The 16,884-nt window shown below is 48.4% G+C and overlaps 7 protein-coding genes and 2 non-coding genes across 9 annotated transcripts; 5 read left to right on the top strand and 4 right to left on the bottom strand.

The window, feature by feature from the left end:
* Positions 1-11: 11 nt before the first annotated feature.
* On the bottom strand, positions 12-870 carry BC939DRAFT_446364 (MBF1-domain-containing protein). The gene is made up of 2 exons (XM_051554944.1): positions 457-870; positions 12-291 (listed from the first exon to the last, which is right to left on the bottom strand). Exons 1-2 carry the CDS (start codon positions 772-774, stop codon positions 163-165), a joined length of 447 nt encoding a protein of 148 aa, XP_051414012.1. The 5' UTR covers positions 775-870; the 3' UTR covers positions 12-162.
* Positions 871-2,289: 1,419 nt separating this feature from the next.
* On the bottom strand, positions 2,290-2,838 carry BC939DRAFT_395310 (uncharacterized protein; the record flags this gene model as incomplete). The annotated part of the gene is made up of 2 exons (XM_051552217.1): positions 2,290-2,474; positions 2,568-2,838. 2 exons carry the CDS (start codon positions 2,836-2,838, stop codon positions 2,290-2,292), a joined length of 456 nt encoding a protein of 151 aa, XP_051414011.1.
* A 483-nt stretch (positions 2,839-3,321) lies between these two features.
* On the top strand, positions 3,322-4,235 carry BC939DRAFT_395290 (uncharacterized protein; the record flags this gene model as incomplete). The annotated part of the gene is made up of 3 exons (XM_051552215.1): positions 3,322-3,444; positions 3,616-3,886; positions 4,024-4,235. Coding segments are annotated over 3 exons (606 nt in total), but the record flags the coding sequence as incomplete, so codon positions are not given.
* Positions 4,236-4,456: 221 nt separating this feature from the next.
* Positions 4,457-4,528, bottom strand: BC939DRAFT_t77. Its single transcript has one exon. It is a non-coding gene; the product is annotated as a tRNA-Asp (tRNA).
* An 847-nt stretch (positions 4,529-5,375) lies between these two features.
* On the top strand, positions 5,376-6,859 carry BC939DRAFT_475641 (uncharacterized protein; the record flags this gene model as incomplete). Its single annotated transcript, XM_051558519.1, has 3 exons — positions 5,376-5,810; positions 5,917-6,220; positions 6,321-6,859. The coding sequence occupies 3 exons, from the start codon at positions 5,376-5,378 to the stop codon at positions 6,857-6,859; spliced, it is 1,278 nt and encodes a 425-aa protein (XP_051414009.1).
* Positions 6,860-7,511: 652 nt separating this feature from the next.
* Positions 7,512-7,583, top strand: BC939DRAFT_t78. Its single transcript has one exon. It is a non-coding gene; the product is annotated as a tRNA-Asp (tRNA).
* A 103-nt stretch (positions 7,584-7,686) lies between these two features.
* BC939DRAFT_446352 (uncharacterized protein) lies at positions 7,687-10,884 on the bottom strand. The gene is made up of 3 exons (XM_051554943.1): positions 10,757-10,884; positions 10,514-10,660; positions 7,687-10,413 (listed from the first exon to the last, which is right to left on the bottom strand). The coding sequence occupies exon 3, from the start codon at positions 10,400-10,402 to the stop codon at positions 7,703-7,705; it is 2,700 nt and encodes an 899-aa protein (XP_051414008.1). The 5' UTR covers positions 10,403-10,413; positions 10,514-10,660; positions 10,757-10,884; the 3' UTR covers positions 7,687-7,702.
* A 1,344-nt stretch (positions 10,885-12,228) lies between these two features.
* BC939DRAFT_446347 (thioredoxin-like protein) lies at positions 12,229-13,528 on the top strand. The gene is made up of 3 exons (XM_051554942.1): positions 12,229-12,534; positions 12,924-13,030; positions 13,303-13,528. The coding sequence occupies exons 1-3, from the start codon at positions 12,458-12,460 to the stop codon at positions 13,383-13,385; spliced, it is 267 nt and encodes an 88-aa protein (XP_051414007.1). The 5' UTR covers positions 12,229-12,457; the 3' UTR covers positions 13,386-13,528.
* A 1,173-nt stretch (positions 13,529-14,701) lies between these two features.
* On the top strand, positions 14,702-16,661 carry BC939DRAFT_446341 (uncharacterized protein). Its single transcript, XM_051554941.1, has 2 exons — positions 14,702-15,039; positions 15,131-16,661. The coding sequence occupies exons 1-2, from the start codon at positions 14,798-14,800 to the stop codon at positions 16,632-16,634; spliced, it is 1,746 nt and encodes a 581-aa protein (XP_051414006.1). The 5' UTR covers positions 14,702-14,797; the 3' UTR covers positions 16,635-16,661.
* The last annotated feature ends 223 nt before the right edge of the window (positions 16,662-16,884 follow it).

Genomic DNA, 16,884 nt, shown 5'->3' with positions numbered 1-16,884 from the left:
GGACAAGAAGGCACTGAAAAAGATCTTTACTGTTGTATTTACAAACATCTATGGTGTCTAAATGGTGGTGTATGTCCTTGAAGCGCCTGCGATCCGTATAACATCGTCAATTGCAATAAATATACTGTAGTCTTGAGCATGACGAGAATTGAAAGAACCACCTTACGCCTTCTTTCCAAAGGTCAAAGGCGAGCCGATATCCTTGCCACGGAGCTTGACGCCCAAGGCCCGCTCCAACTTTCCAAGAATCTGCTGGTTAGGGACAGCACGTCCGGCCTCGTAATCGTTAATCTAGGTAATCGATAAGGGAACAATAGGACAGTGATTGTGAGAATCCAAGCAAAGATAGCGCCCCAAAAGATAGCGCCCCAAAAGATAGCGCCCCAAAAGATAGATAGGTCCCAAGTGCCGCAGCCAGTGAGAGAAAGAGAACAATTACTCGACAACCACACTTACCACAGTCTGCTTTTCGTTGACCTTGACGCCGAGATCCTTCTGGTTCAACTTCAATTCGATGCGAGCCTTTGCGATAGCCTTTCCGACATCCATTGAGACGGCCTTAGGGGCGACGATCTCATCAGTCTCGGCCAACTTGGCGATACGGCGGAAATCCTCGCCAACGTGTCCGGCATTAGTGACAACCTTGCGCTCTGTGGAGACGACTGCACCGGCACGGCGGGCAGCGTTGATATCGGAGGAGGAGCGAGTGACCTTGGCGTGATCAGAACGCTTGCGAAGAACAATTTCGTCGTCCCAGCCAATGTTTCCAGACATTTTGAGTATAGTGTTGTTGTTGGTGGTGGTGGTGGTTGTGTAGGTGGTGAGAGGTCGTTGACGATGAGAATGATGATGATCAGATCAGAAAAGTGGGAAAACGTTCCAAGTTGTTCTTCAAAAAAATAATTGTACGTATATTGCTGATTACTCACGTACTGGAAGAACTGCGGCTACATACAATCCAAAAATACGCTGTTGCCACCATCTGAACTTTACTCTCCTTGACAACAGGACGACGTCTCAGAGTCTATGCGCTAGCCGAAGAACAGAGAAGGGAGCACTGCTAGATAGCAAAGCACTGGATCGCTGTTTAGACACTGCACTATAGCTTTGTTGGTATTGTGTTCAATATTCATGATACTGAAGGAAGCACAGAGACACTCGAGATTGATGTATTGGGTGCGTCTTGATGGGCTTTTTGAAGGCATTGCAGCTAAACAGGGTCAAGATGTCACGACGGAGGTAAATGTGAAAGCTCTGTTGGCTGCTTGCGTATTCAACTGAAAGAGCGCTAGCTGAGGCGAGAAAGATGGAGAAGGATCCCAAACGGCAGTATCTGCCATTTTTTTACTACAGCATCACCAATTGAATGACAGTACAAGAGCATGGAGCAACCGTAGCGAGGCTATTGTTGAGAAAGATGCGCGTTGTATCCCCTGAGCTGGCGGCCGAGGCACAATTGACGCCATGGTTTAAGGGCCGACGATCAGAATAACGCATTTCTATTACAAGACGATACCTAGACGGCCACTTTTGCCCGGACCATTTTAGACGATGGTTTGGCTGCTGAAGGTTGCTCATCATGACTTGTGCCATGCACATAAGAAAGGGTGGAAATGCTGTCTTACACCTTGGTTCCTAACATTTAAAGTTTTGTGCATGTTTCGATAGCTTTGTCGACCAAGCAACTTGCTTGAGGTTTTCAGGCAGCATATCACACATATTATTTTAGCTACTCCCAGGGAATTTACGATCAGCAATATGGTGAGGGGATCAAGAAGCATTCAAAGTTACTATCGATAGCCTTGAAATGGCTACGTCAAAGAGTATATTATTATGCGTTATTGTTGGCAAACAAGCGTCCGCTCCCTAAATAAAGACGCGTCGAAACCTGTGCTAGACAGTGTATCCATTCAATCCTCCATTATATACTGTCACTATGTTGGTATTGTTCTAATATGGCTCCTTGCTGGGTAAAGGGACTTAACTGCAAGGCTATGCACAATGGATTGCAGTAGTAGAAAGCTCTTTCGATTTATTTACAACATTATGTTACAAGGTGATAGAGATGGAGTTGGTTATTCTTAGAGCTCGAGGGCATTGATTTTGTCGGCAGAATCTTTGAATGCTAATCCGAGTTGCGTATAGGTCTGTGTATCGTGCAAGAGCTGCGCCTGGTTTCTGAGGAACATGATCCTGTCGCGATCGTACTTGATCGTAGTCAATTGGCAATTCCTGATTGTGCCTAGAAAGATGGAGAAACGATATAATGTAAATACTTATACATACTATTCAATGTCGCTTGGTGTCATTGCGGACAAAAATGATCCCTGTCGTACCGGATGTGTGCAAAACTTTGATGATGCATGGCTTTTCTTTGAGTTCCCGGATGAAAGTAAGGGCGCCCCAGACAATGTGTACTTCCTCCCTAGATATCCTAAGGATTCCAATGTTGGTGTGCGGTGAAAAGTACTTCACTATTGAGATCAAAGTTGGTGGTCAGAAGCCAATTGTGCAGTTGGGTCTGGCAAGTAAAACCAACTGAGCCGGACAACGAGACGGGAACTTACAGGTGAGGGGCCTTTGAGTCAGTCCTGCTCCATAGTCGCCAAAGTTTTCTACTATTGAGGCTTTAAGTGCGTGCATGATGTCTTTATTGGCGAGTGGTGGTAGGCGACAATTGTTCCTGCCAGTGTCTCCAAACGGACTGTGATCAGGCTTTGCAGAATGGTGTGAAGCATCCGCTCCCGAAGTTAGTGTCGCGGGAATCGAAGTCCATCCCAGTGGCGTGTCCGCATAGACGATTTCGAATAGCAGGTATCTATTCTTGAAGCGGACCATGATTGCTGAAAGAGTTGCTGTAGGGTGGAGTTGGGAAGTTCAGGCAAGGAATGGCATTGTAGTGGCTTGCACCTACAGCTGTTTATTATTTTTGAAGATCAGCGGAAGTCGGTACTGGCTGCATCCTTCTCGGAGACCACTGCATTCCTTCACATCACTCTCGCTCGTCATGTTCGGTCTTCGTGCCACATTGCCCGGAGCACGCTCTTTGGGTACGACCTTATTGACAGAATTTATCGAATCGACACTCAGGGACAGCACCTGCAACTGAACTTGATATACTGATCCAGGACCTGGAACTGTTAATTGCAAAACGGCCCTGAAAGAAGAAAGCGATCTGCTTCGACTGGAAGTTAACCTTCCAACCCTGTTCCCTTCGACTGCCATATAGTTGCTTCCGCCAAGGCCAACCCCAACGCCTCTTTCCACACATCGGCTTCTGCGCTCGCTAGACCCCGCCGATCAAGGAAGGACAACGTAATTCAGGTCCGCAAGAACAATCTTTTGAAGCAGGAGAGGAAGCGTCAGGAGTTCGAGAATTCGACGCCAGACTATATCATTGGCAAGGAAACCGACTTTACACGCAGTCTCATCAAGCCGCAGAATGTGTTCCAATCTCCTCTTGCAGCTATCAAACCCGCGGAGGCAGAATCGAGTGCAAACTCAACCGAGGACGGTGCTTCATCACAATCCAGCTCTTCCTTCTTTAAGTCGCCATTATCGCCCTCTATCTTCTCATCATCGTCCAGAACTCCACTGGTGGTGTCGACCTCAAAGCCATCGGGATACCAACACTTTTTGAATGAGCAGGAGGCAGATCTGATCTTTGAGAGGGTCCCTCAGGCTCAGGTCCAGGAGCTGATGAATCGATCCTCATTGGTGAACGAGCGGGTCCAGCTCCCGATCGAGAGACAAAAGGCAGAGTTGATCCGTCGTATCTCAGCACTGGAGAACGGGAACGCAAAGCAGGTGGCGCTGGAGAACGTCAGGAGGGCTAGGGAGGCATTTCAGCGTGCTGAGGGTGACACTGGCAGCCCCGAGGTTCAAGGTATTGGAAGCGCCACCACGACTTTACAGGAAGAACTGCTGTCAAGAAGAGAGAGCTGGCTTATTAACTGATGAATATTCAATTCCCTAACGGCTTCATTTCTTTTTTTTCGCATCCATGTCCATCGATCACTTCAGCTGCTGTCATGACAGTCAGGATCCAGAACTTGAACAACCACGTTATCAACAACAAGAAGGACAAGCATAACTACCGCCGTCTGCGCATGTTAATTCACCAGCGTCAGACCGTTCTCAAATACCTCAAGAAGACCGATCCAGAACGCTACCATGCTTGCCTTGATCGTTTGGGTCTCGAACCTCGCGCCATTGAAGACGAAATTGTTGTTTAAGGACGTCTTGGGCGAAGCCTGAAGATAGCCTTATGCCTTATTCTCTAGTGTGTGTTTATTATCTGCCGTTCAGAATTGCCATATCATAAAAAAAAAGCATAGATAACATCAATCCATTTAGCATCCTGAAGCTTATATTTCCTTTCCGCCTTTATGTCTGAAAAAAAAAAAAAAAAAAAGCACAATAATACTTCTTGGAAGTGCAAAACGCAAAAGAGAAGCTCCCTGGCGGGGAATTGAACCCCGGTCTTCCGCGTGACAGGCGGAGATACTCACCACTATACTACCAGGGAATGAGCTTTCTGAAAGGCGATGATCAAGAATATTAATTAAGCAGACTTTTAATTTTCTCTAAGTGCAAGTTACCGTTCTATAAATGCAAGATGCCTAAAAATTACGCACCGTTCCTCAATTGCATGACCCCAACTTTATTAACATTGGATCTGGATTAGGAGACGTGTATCGCGCAACAGGTCACGTAGGAGTTAGGTTAGGCTAGCTATGCGACATGGGTTATGAATTTGACGCCTCAAGCCAACATAGTTGGTAGAGGATGCGGCTCTGCCGTGCATGGAAGGCATCTATGGCTTCAAGGCCTTTGCGGACCATGTGTCTCGTGCTCATGTGGCCGTTCCTCAATTGCATGACCCTTACCATCTGGAATTTTATTATAATAATAAAGCTGAAAGGACTACAAGGGGAAAAGGGTGCGCTCCTGATGAAGGACGGAGTGCTAGTCTCATACTCACTGCAGACCACAATTTCGCGCTCGCTCGCCAATAGGTCTGGTAGATTCGCAGGGTCAACCGTCTCGATATAAAAAGATTGATCGCTCTTTAATTGCATAGTCGGTTGTTCACTGCCATTGAAGCACGGACCTTTTGAGAAGCACTCGTCGATCGGTTGCTCGGCTGAGAGAGTGCCTCTGAGCCGAAAGATCGGGCAGTTGCTGATCGCCCAGTAAGTTTTTCTGTGGTCATGCTTATGAAAAGAGAGTCTACTGCAGAAATTATACGCACACTGACAATAATCTACCTCCGCGTCCCCCCGCATTTTACCCTTTCATCTCCACATCCCACGCTCTCATTCGTTCATTCATCTCTGTCCTCGCGATTCCTGCCAATCCACAAGTCTCTTGCAATGGCGACCTCACCAAAGAAGCAACCAACAAGCAAGGTCATCAAGACCACAACCACAACCATCACCCGCACGGCCTCGTCTTCCAGCGGCACGAAGACCGCCTCGTCGTTGTCGTCCACATGGAAGCGCAATACTTTCAGGATCAACGCTGCTATCGCCGTGATAGTTGCTGCCCTGAGCTACAACTTTGTCAAGGACGTGATCATCGACTCAGGACTCCTTCTCGGTACGGTGCAGCCGTTCAACACTGCTGGCTGCGAGATTGTTCAAGGGCTGGAAGCCTGCGAGGATGTTCACATCCATTATGCCTCGGGTCTTGCTTTCACAACCTGCGGACATGCCGAGTCGCGTAAGGGCTGGTACCCTCCCATTGGCCCGGTTAATACCTCAGCCGAGAATGCGTTCAAGGACAAGTTTGTTGTCTATGATATTCCTGTAAGACCCTTCTCACAACTGTTTATTTGATGTCAATTGTGCATATCCGGCTTACCTTTTCTTCACCTGCATTTTTGGGTTCAATGGCTCGCTCGCTCGCTCTTAGTCGGGGAAGTACAACGTTATGGAGTTGGTTGGCCTTCCTGCGGACGTCGATAGAGTGTACCACGGACTTGATATTTATGAGCGTTCTCCCACAGAGCTCACCATCTTTGCTGTGAACCACCGTCGTACAGGAAGTGTCATCGAGGTTCTTGAGTACAGGATCGGCGACAAGGCCGTTCAGTACAAGGAAACAATCCAGCACAAACTTATCAGAACTCCTAATGACATTGTCGCCTTGGGACCTCGCTCCTTCTACGTCTCGAACGACCATCGCCATTCAACCGGTATCATGAGGGGTATCGAAGGTATGTTTCGCATTTTTTTTCTCGCTCTTTCTTTCTCATGTACACACTTTTGCCAAGGAATTAACGCGTGTTTATTTTTTATTCTTTCGCACAATATCAGAATTCTCGCGACGACCATGGAGTAATGTCGTCTACTACTCGCCCGAAAAGACTTTTGTCGCATACGAACACGTTGTCACTGCCAACGGCATGGCCGCCAACCTCGATCGCTCACTTATCTACCTCTCCGCCTGCCACGGCGGTGCTATGCATGTGCTCCAACCCAACGAGGACCACTCCCTCATCATTCAAGACTACATCAAGCTGGACTTTTATAACGACAACCCCAGTTACGACCCCGCCACTGGCGATGTTTTTGTTGCGGGTCATGTCCAACCCCTCACCATGGTTAAGCACCTTCATACAAAAGGTAGATCCGTTGACGGTCCATCCAAGATCGTGAAGATGTCCAAGAACCCAGAGGCGAACACCGTTTCGGGTGCACCCAAGTATCTGGTCGAGACGGTGTTGGTCGATGACGGAAACTTGATCTCGACTTCCACTACGGCTGCAGTTGATCGCAAACGCGGTGTGATGCTTGTGGGAACTGCGTTCTCGGATAGAGGACTTGTGCGTTGCCCCATCCCTAAGGGCATTTGAGTTGCCACTCTTCAGCAACTGAAATAAAAATCGTCCTGCACGTATAAAATGTCAATCGCGAACCTACTGTTAGTGACAAAAAACGATGCCGCGCGCTATTTTTTTTTTTTTTTTTTGTAACGAGGGAAATTGCTGGGAGTATGACCTGTTGCCGCTCCTGCGGCGAGTCTATGCGAGTGCGAAATTGTGGTCTGCAGTGAGTATGAGACTAGCACTCCGTCCTTCATCAGGAGCGCACCCTTTTCCCCTTGTAGTCCTTTCAGCTTTATTATTATAATAAAATTCCAGATGGTAAGGGTCATGCAATTGAGGAACGGCCACATGAGCACGAGACACATGGTCCGCAAAGGCCTTGAAGCCATAGATGCCTTCCATGCACGGCAGAGCCGCATCCTCTACCAACTATGTTGGCTTGAGGCGTCAAATTCATAACCCATGTCGCATAGCTAGCCTAACCTAACTCCTACGTGACCTGTTGCGCGATACACGTCTCCTAATCCAGATCCAATGTTAATAAAGTTGGGGTCATGCAATTGAGGAACGGTGCGTAATTTTTAGGCATCTTGCATTTATAGAACGGTAACTTGCACTTAGAGAAAATTAAAAGTCTGCTTAATTAATATTCTTGATCATCGCCTTTCAGAAAGCTCATTCCCTGGTAGTATAGTGGTGAGTATCTCCGCCTGTCACGCGGAAGACCGGGGTTCAATTCCCCGCCAGGGAGCTTCTCTTTTGGATGTTCTCTTTTTTTAGCCTTAGTTGTAACATCACAGAATATTTTTTTTTATCTCAACATCAACAGAGTCATGAAGCAAAAAGAATGTTGCCTAGTATATTATCGCCCTAGTGGCTGTTGACAGGCGGGGTGTATGGTGTTCGTGGCATATACATTTTGTGGACCTCCAACGGCGAGACAGTATTGCTGCCATTATCCTGTCGTCGACGTGGACGCAGAGGGTATACGGTTTGTGAATGGTACTGCTGCCCATAATGCTGCTGCGTAGCCATTGTTATCGTGATTGATTGCCCTGCCCTATTTCTCACCGATGCCCTTGAGGCCCTCATAGCTGTAATACCGCCATACAAATCCGACGTATCTGCTAGCTGCTGTTGCTGCTGCTGACGACGGGGGGACGTTACGTTTCTGTTCGTGCCCAGAACAGGGATCGGCAGCGTAGCGTCCGCGATTGGAGACGGAGGCTGGATAGGACTAGCGCTCAGCGTGGAATTTGGAGTTGTAGTTCTTGGAGACGACAATGGGGATGAAGAGGTTGTAACGGTCGCCTGTTGAGGCTGGAAGTGCGCATGGGATGAAGACTGCGATTGGGTTGCGTGTGCTTTTCTCGTTGTGGTAAACGGTGCAGTCGATTGGGATCGCGTAGAGGTCGTGTCAAGGATAGGCTGGGGATGCTCAGGTTCGTTAGGTGGGATCGGCGGCGAGAGTGCCTTGCGACGAGGAGGAATCACAGGTGGAACCGGCATGTTTTTCTCACTGTGATGATTTGTGCTCATAGGCAATGATAGGGGAGAAAGAGAGCCCTTCCTGGGAGGCTGTTGTTGTTGCTGAGGATAGGTGTGGCGGCAGAGCGTGGTAGGGGATGGTGCTGGTGACGAAGGAGCGCAGGATTCGGGTTCCGTGTTCAAATATTCACCAGAGCGCATACTGCAGACGCTAGAAGACGCGTTCGACACAATTGAGGGATCCATGATACGGAATCCTTTGTCCTTTCGCGGGCCGCATGCTTTGTTCCTCGCGGCGTTCTTAGGAGGCACTGTACCGTCTTTTCGTTGCCTAGACGACGCGCCTGATGGCTCCGCATGACTGGAGGGAGTTGAATGTACATCGGTCGCGTCTGATATAGGATGTAATCCTGGCCAAGTCGATGTTGTGTATCGTGCACTCTCGTACTGAGCGTTTTGATTTTTTGCTTGTGTGCTTACATCATCAGGAGCAGGAGATCTGCGGTCGTTGGCAGACGGGAGTTTTGGATCAGACGCAGAATGCAGACCGCGTGGCGGGGAAGAAGAGAGCATGGCAGAGGTACGAGAGAGAAACTTGTTCATCATATCCTTGAGCGGCATTGACCCTTCAGAGTCCCCTGAACCATAGAGCATCGTCTCGTCCGCTCGAGCATGCCATGGCGTCAGGGTGAGTCTCAGTGTCAGGAACCGGTAGTCCTTGGACTTGCCCTCCTTATCTTCAATAACCTCTGAGGATGGGAAGCCAAACTCAATCATGTCGTCGAACTCGCGCTCTCCTGCAGTCAGGTAGGTTCTAACAGCTTGCCGCGTCCTAGGGCAGTCGTAGTACCGAGTAGGTGAAGAAATACTGGATATCAACATGATGTCAACCGATGAAAGAAGAGAGCGATACTCGCACTCCATGTAACTTTCCGAAGACCAATAAGGATCAAGGTCCTCCCAGCAGCTACCAAGGCCAAACAGACCTATATCATTCATCTCCTCACGTTCCTTGTTTATTGCCTCGATCCCAATGCTGGAAGGCGTATTCTTCGCCTCGAGAATACTGCTGAGCAAAGAGGATTCGCTTTGGCGTCTTGCAGGGATGCATGGTTTCCGTTTGTTCCTGCTGGCCCAGTTGTCTGCGGTGTTGGTTCGATTGTGGTGCGTGTTCAAAAACTCGACCGAACTGCTGTAAAATTCAAAGCCGACCTCTTTTATATATAGAGGGCGCTTCTGCTGATGATCCTGCAGGCCCAGTAGCAGTCCAGAATTACTTTGCTTGCTCTCCAGCAAGGATGCCTGCGACATGTGTTTCCATTGGTGACCAACTGCGGTGATCAATCCGTCTGAACGCTTGCTAAGCCTCAGGGATGACCGCTGTTCTCTTGTTGCCCAAAGACTATCTGCTGAGAGTGATCTTCTGTTCACCTTTTTGCGAGCTGACGCAACGGACAAGGTAAGGAAGCCGTTCATGAGGGGATCATTTTCTGAAGAGAGATAGAAGCGACCTCGCGTATATGTGGGATTTGGCCCTGATATTTGTATCGTCTGTGCACGAGGGTCCCGGTGTGTGGAAAATTTCAAACTTCTGGGGCTAGTAGGGCCAGTAGGGTTCGTCGGCGAGCTCAAGGGAATCATGATTGGTGAGTGACAGGACGAGGAGAAAAGGGACTGAAGCGGGTTTACATCGTAAACTGTAGTCCCTGTAGCCATTCCCCCCTGTCCTCCGACGATTACAAACGATGGCATAGTTGTCGGACTAGATGGTCCCCCTGCACCAACAACAGTACTTCCTCCTTCGTCGCCGTTGCCAGTGTTACCTCGCCGCCGCCTTAGTAGTTTTTTCATAACACCTGTGGCACCACCAATTGGAGAGAGGGAGAGACGAGGGTTACTAGATGAGGGACCAGACTCGTGGAATGGTTTCTCCTGTTTCCACATTGATATGGGAGAAAGGGGCACATCAATGGATTCGCACCACCTGCCTGAAAACGATATGTCATTGGATTGGCTGATGTCGGACGAGGAAAAAGGAGAGTTCATTGCTGAGGACGAAGAATTGGACCTGAAACGCGGCATTGATAATAGCCCTGGATACGATAGAGCGTGCTATTAACACCGTTGATCATAATCAGGACCATATCCAACGCACAGAAGCTGTTCCTGTCGATCATGTTACGGTCTCTGTACCTGAAGCGGACGATCAAGTCTTAAGTTTTGCCGGTAAATACTAAAGCACAAAGCGCAATAAGATGTGTATGCAGAGAGATATTTCCAGGACGGGTATAGGGCGGCGAAAGAGGTGCTGGTGGTTATATATAAGCGGATAGCGAGTGCCTAATTTATGAGTTTGCGAGTGTGAGATTAGATATTAGAGAAAGAACGGCAATGTTTCAATAGTATAAAAGAGGATGAAGAGATATTGGTGAGGACCATCAGCCGAGATAGGAAAATGGGAAGAGTCCAAAGAAGAATGAGGACGACACTGGTGGTAAATGTTTGCCAGAAGCGGATGGGCGAGGAGCGGTTGAAGGGAAAGAGGTATCGAGAGAGTATTTCACAGCTTTGTGGCACTTTATTTTCCGTACGGCAGTGTAGAGGACAACCGACTATGGGACCATGCTGCACAATCGCATGCGCCTCGGCTTCGTTGTGAAAGACGGATGATGGCATCTAAACGGTTCTACCGGCTTGCCCCAGTCTCAGCTCTAGCCCTCTTTGAGCTCCGTATCCCTTCAATCCACTCCCCTCTCCACGGGCGAACACGGTGTGTGAGGCATTGAAGGGGTGGCAAGAAATTGAAGGCAAGGAAGCACGCTGGTCTATCCAGAGTGGTGGGAGCAGACAGGGAAAAGGAGGAGAGAAAGAGAGCGTTGGGTGGGTTAAGGTAAGGGTGAAAAGGAGGTTGATTCAATGGATTAGGAATGCACAAACCACAGGTCCTCCAACCGATGCAAATAAGGGAAATAAAAAAATAAGGAGTGAAGAAAGCTATTACGACTTTGCTAGGAACTTGGTTCCGTGGGTGGTCAAGATTAGGATAAGCCAAAAAGAGTAGCGCGACGATAGATCCCTCGAGTTTGCAAGAGAACCAAATGAGATAGGGCGAGAGCTGGTCTTGTTGGCTTGATTACATTGTCTCTGTATCCTCCTGGGATCCTACATTGGCTCGTACAGTAGGGCCTTTTTTTTTATATAGCACTTTGTCTCTCGAGTTGATTGACCCTGCGAATCTCTCAGACCTAACTAGCAATGATCTACTACAGTTGCCAAAAGACAGGTCACAGCTCGTACAGAAGGCCCAATTTATTTAGTACCCAAATGCCAACTTAGCATGCATCACCTGTAACAGCAAATATGTAGTGATGAGACACGCGGGTTGCATCTCCTAGCCTAGTCATCTCTAAATCCAGTTGCATCTAGTTTCAATACGCGACTACTCCTGCGAAACAGGCGTTAGGGGTTGGAGAGACACCGATATCTAGTCGCTGTGGTCCTACTAATGCGTCTGCACTCCGGAATTTCAGTACGGTTAACACGGCTTACATTGTGGTGCCGCGGCTGTTAAGGATTTGATTACACCCCGCAGTATGCTGCAGCAGAGAAGTCCAAATGCAAAGGGATTTTCGCAGGGGGGTAGACAGTCGGAAGAGAGAGAGAGGGGATTGTTTGCTTTAATGGTATTTGCGATGCTCCGTGTTTGAGCGCTCCTTATCCTGTTTCCCCTATCAAGCGCTCTCTGTCTTTCTTTTTCGCAGGTTTTTGACCTTGCGCCAGAGATATATGGGGCCATTGGCTCATACGGCATGCGTAAGGATGTTCGTTCATGCAGGGTTTGTGCGGCTCATTGCCCCATAAAAATCCGCCAGGGATTGGTCGCCGCGAAAGTATGTAAACCAGCTCTTCCCTCTCCTCTTGCAGACGAGCCACAGGACGGTTCAGAAGCGCGACTTTTGAGTTTGGACGCGACCGAAAAATTACTCCAGGATTTAACGTTCCGACAGGATATAATGTTACGTCAACAATTCCGTTTCGGTGATCAGCTCCGGAGCGTTGAGATCTGGCAATCATCCCGAGCCATTAGATTTCACTCCGTGCAACCCTCACCTCCCCCCTCACCTCAGCACACATATCATGTCTGCCTTTACAAAGAGCCTCAAGGAACTCCGTGTCCACTTTTGCCAGACTTCGCCTGCCAGCAATGGCCTCAGGTATGCGACCATTTTGGAAAGGAACAGGAGATCAATCTGACACATCAGGCACAGGAGGGCTTTGCATCTCATGCATATCACTGATCAAATCCACCAGACTTTCGAACAGCGAAGATATTGAAGTCCTTGTACAGGAACAGCGCAACTAAGGAAGCACCGGATATGAGCGCAATTGAGTAGAATATGTTCAGTCAGGAAGAACAGCACCTTGGTCGGTACTGAGCACTCAAAGGACTACAGAGGATAAAGCTCGACTCTGCCCGATCAAACGCGCTCCTTGCAGCCCCCAATATTTCTTATTGCACAACATAGACAGCAATTATTCAGCATACGACGGAATGGCAGCAGCACACTAACGACACGTTGTGCTACTTTTAATCTCATGCCAGGCAATTCGTTGCTTCCAACTATACCGCTGTCAAGGCTGCCAACCCTAACCTCCCAATTCTTATCCGCGAGGCCAAGGGCGCCGAGGCCAAGATCTTTGCTCGCTTCGGTAAGCACTGTTAAAGGGGTCGTAGACGTGGGTCATCAGTGACAGGAGTGAGTTCAGTAGCAGAGAACCAGCATTAGATTGACGACGCACAAACCACAATCAGACCCTGAGTTTCTTGCTGGATGTGTTGAGGATTATGCATGCAAAGTGTGCCAAGGATTGCTAGGATATGGATCGACAATCCCTCCATGGCGCATTGTGCATGGCACCCATCCAAACGGTAGTATTAATGCCTCTCGTCTGCCGATTGTTTCTCGTTTACGTCCTATTAGAGCATGGTCAGGAGAAGAAGGTTCTTTTGGATGGATTGAGCGCGAAGGAGGTCGAGGAAAAGCTTGCCTCTCTTGTCAAGTAAATCGGATGCGCGCATCAAATTGGAAGCAGGATCAGGATTATGCAAGAAAACAACGACAATAGATTTCACAGCATTGCTTGCAAGCGGACCTGGCTTGCACAATAAACAACCTACAAATACCAAGCATTGGCGTGCTTACCGGACATATCATGCATTTGTTTTTTATTTTGCAGGGGTGGTATACAAGACGCGATCGAAACTTTTATTTCTTCTTACCCCGCAAAGCTACAATTGAGAGAAAAGTCGCATCGTCCCCATATGAGACCTGTGAATATTGCTGTCCGGACTCTTAATGGACTTGAAAAAAAAAAAAAAAAAAAAAAAAAAAAAAAAAAAAAAGCATCCACGCACAAACGCGTCTCAGGATACCAGTCTGGTCGGATACTGTGAGAGGTAATGCGACTTTAGGCCAAAAGCTGTGCTGGATCAGGAGAATTGTGTTTGACTGCCATGGTCTTCAGTTGAAGCATTTTCATTTAGCACTTCGCCTTTTGCTCCTCCTCGTCCACGTCCTATTGAATACATACCCGCCATGATAATGAAACCTGTCGCAAACGTCGAGATGACCTGCCTCTCACAGGTCTTTCGCATCCCAACGTCCTTCAAAGCTTCGCCTGCCTCTTTCACCGCAGAATCGATGCCCACCTAGACCAAAAGATTGGGCAATATGTTATTCTCTGGCAGAATATACAACAGGTGCTCGAGAATGCCGGATAAGCCATGAAAGCACAGTCTGCCATCCCCCTCATGATTAACGTTGCACTTTTCCGAGTGCTTTAGCAAAACCTCGTTGATGAATCACACGATTCGAGGAAGAAGTTCTCTAAAAAGCGACTGCGGCAAGGGTACAAGGGTAACAGACGAGGCACTGGCCCTGCCAGAGGTCAGAGAACTCGTTTTTTGGTACCCGAATTGTATGGATTTCGTAAAGTGCATGCGGCCTAACAAGACATGGCATGGGCATCTGGTATTAATGGTTCGGAGAACAATCAAACTGGGGCCTAAGCCGTGAAGGAGCCCACCTGTTCACTAACAACACCTTGGCGAACTATTCGTGTGAGCAGTACATGACGAAAGATTCTCTGCGTGATTAAATGCTGTGCCTGACCTTGGTCGGCATCTGCTTTTGTAGCTCAAGTCCACGGTCTATGGGTGTTTATAAGTACTTTATTCGCTCTTCCCCTTGTTTTCGTGAACCACTCACCATATCCTTGGGCTAAAAGCTGTACTACGTCCAAATACACCATGTCCCAAATACCGCACCCCTCTGCGTCCTTTTATTTCATGCGAGTATCGCCCTCTGCCTCTACTCTTTCTTTCTTTTCCTTCGCCCTCGTTCTCTCTCACTTCTACTTTCTTTCCCGCCCCCATTCCTATCTTGTTTACTCCACCCTCCTCCTCTTAAAGCAAAAATGACCAAGCCAGCGCGCGTGGAAGTTTCCAGCGAAAATTGCCCCTCTCAGGCCTTTCGAACCTCACCTTCATCCAACACATCCTCAACCTTATCCGGAACATGGATTGGTACTCATTATGATCGCACGACCACTCGATATGTTATTTTCTGGGAGGACATTCAACGGGTTTTCAAGAACGTCCGACACATCATGCAAGGCAAGAGTATTGTCCCTTTCATGACTGACTCTAACTTTCAAGAGTAATGAACTTTTCTGAGAGTGAGAGAGAGACAGTATTGGAGAGCTTTGAGGACAGACAATTTATAGTTACCGACCTACCCCATCTTCTAGGTTGACCCCACCGAGAATCCTCTATCGTCGTCGCGTTGTGCTTGATGTCGTTCTCAAAGACACTGACAATGGGTCTATGTCCAAGAGACAGGATCCCGTCCTCCATAGTACTAACGCTCAGCAGGATCTCCCTAAGGCCAACGGCAACGGCAAGGCCAATAGTATGGATAAGGGTCATCTTGCCCCAGACGTAAAGGATGACCTGCAATCGACTCTTCGCTCCTACAACCAACTCTTTCGATCCTTTTGCGATACCATGATGTCCGACAACCTGACCCAGGCCAAGACGACCATGGAGACGATGCGAAGAGATTTGACAACGATACAGACAACGTTGACCAAGACCCAGCCTCCTCAAGAGCTGGTACTCAAGGCACAGAGACATATCCTAGAGAACCAGCAAAATCTCCTCGAGCACTTGAGTGCGGTCCAAGGTCTTTTGCGAACCGTTGTCGACCGAACGTATGAGCTGATGGAGGATCTATCGCACAACTCAAATATAACCCAATCGGCAGCCCTAGCAATGAATTCGCTAGAGATCAGGAGCCATGTCATTCAGTTCCTGGATCTTAAGGATTTGGTAAGGTGCATGCGACTCAACAAGGCATGGCACAAGCTGATTGTGCCCCGAGTCTGGAAATCGGTCAGGCTAAGCTCCAATCCACACTGTTGTCCATCCCGCGAGGCCATTCGATGCCACAACCATCTGATCAAGTCCCTCGAGATACCCTACCCCGACGAGATTGCGGTCGAGTATTATGCGCTGAGTTTCCCCAAGCTCCAAAAGTTGAACTTGACGCTTCCACGCCAGGGTGTTGGATCAATGATCGACGCAATCTATTGCTGGACGCATTTGAGGGAACTGAACATGAGATGCGCCAACACAGAAGCTTCGCTTGGGTTCGATATTTCTCGATTGTGGAGAACGGTCGCAAGCCTACCGAATCTGAGGACTCTCCGTCTCCGGGACATAGAAGTTTGCAACATTGCCGTCACATTCTCCTCATTACGAGCACTAAAACTGCAGTACACATTCAGTTGCCCAGATACACCATCTCAGCAGCAAGCATTCTTGTCGCACTGTCCCTCGTTGATGTTCTTGGAGTGGTCTGCAGCTCATACCGTTCATTGGGACCAAACAATCGCAGCCAAGGACTTTGTGAGAAGAGTCACCGCTAGGACCTGGCCGATTTTAGAGGGACTCAGCCTGGGCTGGAACGTGTTAGGTCTCTCTGACGCCGATATTGCCTCCATCTTGACAGTCATGGCTCGGGTGTCGGTCCTCAAAGTACCCCATTCAGATTTCGGCCCACTGTCATTCCAGGGTCTCCGGGCTCATTTTTCCACCCTCAAGGAGCTCGATCTTTCTGGTTGCTTCGATGTGACACAAGCCATGCTGTTAGAAATCCTGGACTTATGTCCCCGGCTATTCAAATCATGCAGAGAGCGCCTTGTCCTGGGGGCCGCTGACATCTCTGCGTCTAGGTGTTCCAGCACACAGTAGGCAGTAGTGCGTAAATGTTCATACAGATAAAAATTTAAAAAAAAATGTTACAACGGTCGGACCTGAATATGTTATTTCAGGGACGAGATTATGCGCGTGTACGGGTGGAATGGTATCATTATTGCCTTCATCCATGGTTTTTTTCTTTGATGTGGCAGACCCCTTGTCCGACTAGACCCTCACATCCTGAAGCCTTGGACAAACTGTGCATATTGAAAAGTAATATCGCTGTATAATGTTCGTCTGAAGG

This window comes from Gamsiella multidivaricata, assembly GCF_025024155.1.
Source record: "Gamsiella multidivaricata strain RSA 2152 chromosome Unknown BC939scaffold_20, whole genome shotgun sequence".
In the NCBI taxonomy this organism is placed as follows: Eukaryota; Fungi; Mortierellomycota; class Mortierellomycetes; order Mortierellales; family Mortierellaceae; genus Gamsiella; species Gamsiella multidivaricata.
Note: the sequence above shows the minus strand (reverse complement) of the source record. Positions and strands in the feature narration are given on the sequence as shown.

Excerpts from the sequence above, each read along its gene's own strand:
- BC939DRAFT_446364 (XM_051554944.1), bottom strand. The coding sequence starts at position 774 with ATGTCTGGAAACATTGGCTGGGACGACGAAATTGTTCTTCGCAAGCGT. Across the intron at positions 292-456 it reads TCAACGAAAAGCAGACTGTG|ATTAACGATTACGAGGCCGG; the intron begins GTAAGTGTGGTT and ends TCGATTACCTAG.
- BC939DRAFT_446341 (XM_051554941.1), top strand. The coding sequence starts at position 14,798 with ATGACCAAGCCAGCGCGCGTGGAAGTTTCCAGCGAAAATTGCCCCTCT. Across the intron at positions 15,040-15,130 it reads ACTGACTCTAACTTTCAAGA|GTTGACCCCACCGAGAATCC; the intron begins GTAATGAACTTT and ends CCCATCTTCTAG.
- BC939DRAFT_446347 (XM_051554942.1), top strand. The coding sequence starts at position 12,458 with ATGTCTGCCTTTACAAAGAGCCTCAAGGAACTCCGTGTCCACTTTTGC. Across the intron at positions 12,535-12,923 it reads CCTGCCAGCAATGGCCTCAG|GCAATTCGTTGCTTCCAACT; the intron begins GTATGCGACCAT and ends ATCTCATGCCAG. Across the intron at positions 13,031-13,302 it reads CAAGATCTTTGCTCGCTTCG|AGCATGGTCAGGAGAAGAAG; the intron begins GTAAGCACTGTT and ends ACGTCCTATTAG.
- BC939DRAFT_446352 (XM_051554943.1), bottom strand. The coding sequence starts at position 10,402 with ATGCCGCGTTTCAGGTCCAATTCTTCGTCCTCAGCAATGAACTCTCCT.